Source organism: Emiliania huxleyi, assembly GCF_000372725.1.
Source record: "Emiliania huxleyi CCMP1516 chromosome Unknown EMIHUscaffold_135, whole genome shotgun sequence".
NCBI lineage: Eukaryota > Haptophyta > Isochrysidales > Noelaerhabdaceae > Emiliania > Emiliania huxleyi.
In genome coordinates, this window is record NW_005201240.1 from 97,650 (window position 1) to 99,200 (window position 1,551).

At 60.5% G+C, this 1,551-nt stretch overlaps 1 protein-coding gene across 1 annotated transcript in view; it reads left to right on the forward strand.

Moving 5' to 3' along the window:
- The window catches only part of EMIHUDRAFT_110469 (hypothetical protein), a gene marked incomplete at both ends in the record, with an annotated part of 4,839 nt that extends 4,091 nt beyond the window's left edge, over positions 1–748 (forward strand). Inside the window, one exon of the mRNA XM_005788400.1 lies at positions 79–748. Coding sequence (XP_005788457.1) covers positions 79–748 — 670 coding nt within the window. The remainder of the gene's footprint in view (positions 1–78) is intronic.
- Between the last annotated feature and the right edge of the window lie 803 nt (positions 749–1,551).

Genomic DNA, 1,551 nt, shown 5'->3' on the forward strand with positions numbered 1-1,551 from the left:
TTTGGGGCCGACCACGGCATTGCCCTTCTCGCTGGGCCGACTCGACGGCATGCCTCGCTGCCTTTTTCGCGGCAGCAGGGCCACGCTCGAGCCCGCTCCTGACGATGAGGCGCGACTGCTGCTCACTTCGCGCGGCCACGCTGAGACGGGCGTGCGCACGAGCAACTCCTGGATCTGGCTCCGGAAAGGCGAGTCGGCAATCATTGCGAGTGGGTCGGAGATCGCACTTACCTGCGGCGTGCCTCCCAGCCGTTCAGTTCAAAAGCCCGAGGAGCCGCTGGAAAACGTAGTGCTCAAACTCGTTGCGTTACAGTCTCCTCAGGCAGCCATGCCGCCACCAGCCCGCTCGCCGGCCACCGGCAACGCAGCCTCGCGCACGGAACCACGGTACAATGCGTGGGGTTCTCCAATCCGCTCGGACGATGACGACGAGGAGGAGAAGGATTCGCCGCCAGCGAAGCCCCCGCCGCCCGAGTGTCCGTGCGGCGCCGGAAGTTTCGTGGAGAAGCTCTCCCGGAGTGAGAAAAACTACAATCGCCGCTACTACGAGTGCCCTCGCCGCTACATCGCTGCCGGTTGTCCCAAGAAGCACGACTTTGAGTGGGCCGATCTCTGGGTCGACCACGACACTGCAGAACGGCGGAAGCGGTCGAGATCGGTGTCTCAGAGCAGCAACGGCCGGCGGGATCAGTGCCACCGCTGTCTGCGCTTTGGCCACTGGGCGAGAGACTGCCGCATGCGCTTTTGACGCGCTTCACAAAGGCGTCGGGTCGAGGGAGACGCCACATGAAAGGCACACGGCCAGAAGGCAGTGCGCGGTTGTGCGGAGTGCTCCCCTGGGTGAATGGGCGCACGAGTGAATGGGCGCACGAGCCGCGGGGGGAGGAGCGGGCGAGGATACGGACTCCAAGCTCGAATCACCCGCGCTGCATGCACAAGAGGATCAAGGGAAGACCGCCGGGGAATATGGTCTTCCAGTTTCGGGTGCTGGCCTGCGTGTCTCGTGCGTGTCATATCGGCCGGGGGCCTCGGTGTGCTCACCGCCGGCTTCGCTCCCTTTGGCGGCACCGAGGAGGGTGCACTCACTCCTCAACATACGGCCCTGCGCGGTTAATAAATGAAAACGGTCAAACTCTCAGACGAGATTGGATACTTCTCGTGCGTGTAGAGGGATCGCGTCACAACACGACACAGATGAGTAGAGTCAAGAGTGGTAAGTGTTGTACGGCATGGGGCGCGGCTACTGGCAGTACAGAGTACTGCGAGCACCGGAGCAGGCGCACATCGCTTACCCTTTTACACCTCATTCCGCGGCATTTTTTCGAGGAAAATGTAAATGATCCTTGTCTACTTGGAGCTACATGAGGATTGAGGTCATGTCTCATGGCACATATATAGGAGACCCTGGTGGCTGGTGCTGGTCGATTCTCCAAGATATTGAACTTAGTTTGGGTTTTGTATATAGCCGATTTGCGATTTCCCCATTCGATTTGGTTTTGCTCGCTCCCCGTAATGCGTAAAGCCGTAGTGCCGAGGGCCGAGAGAGCGAGA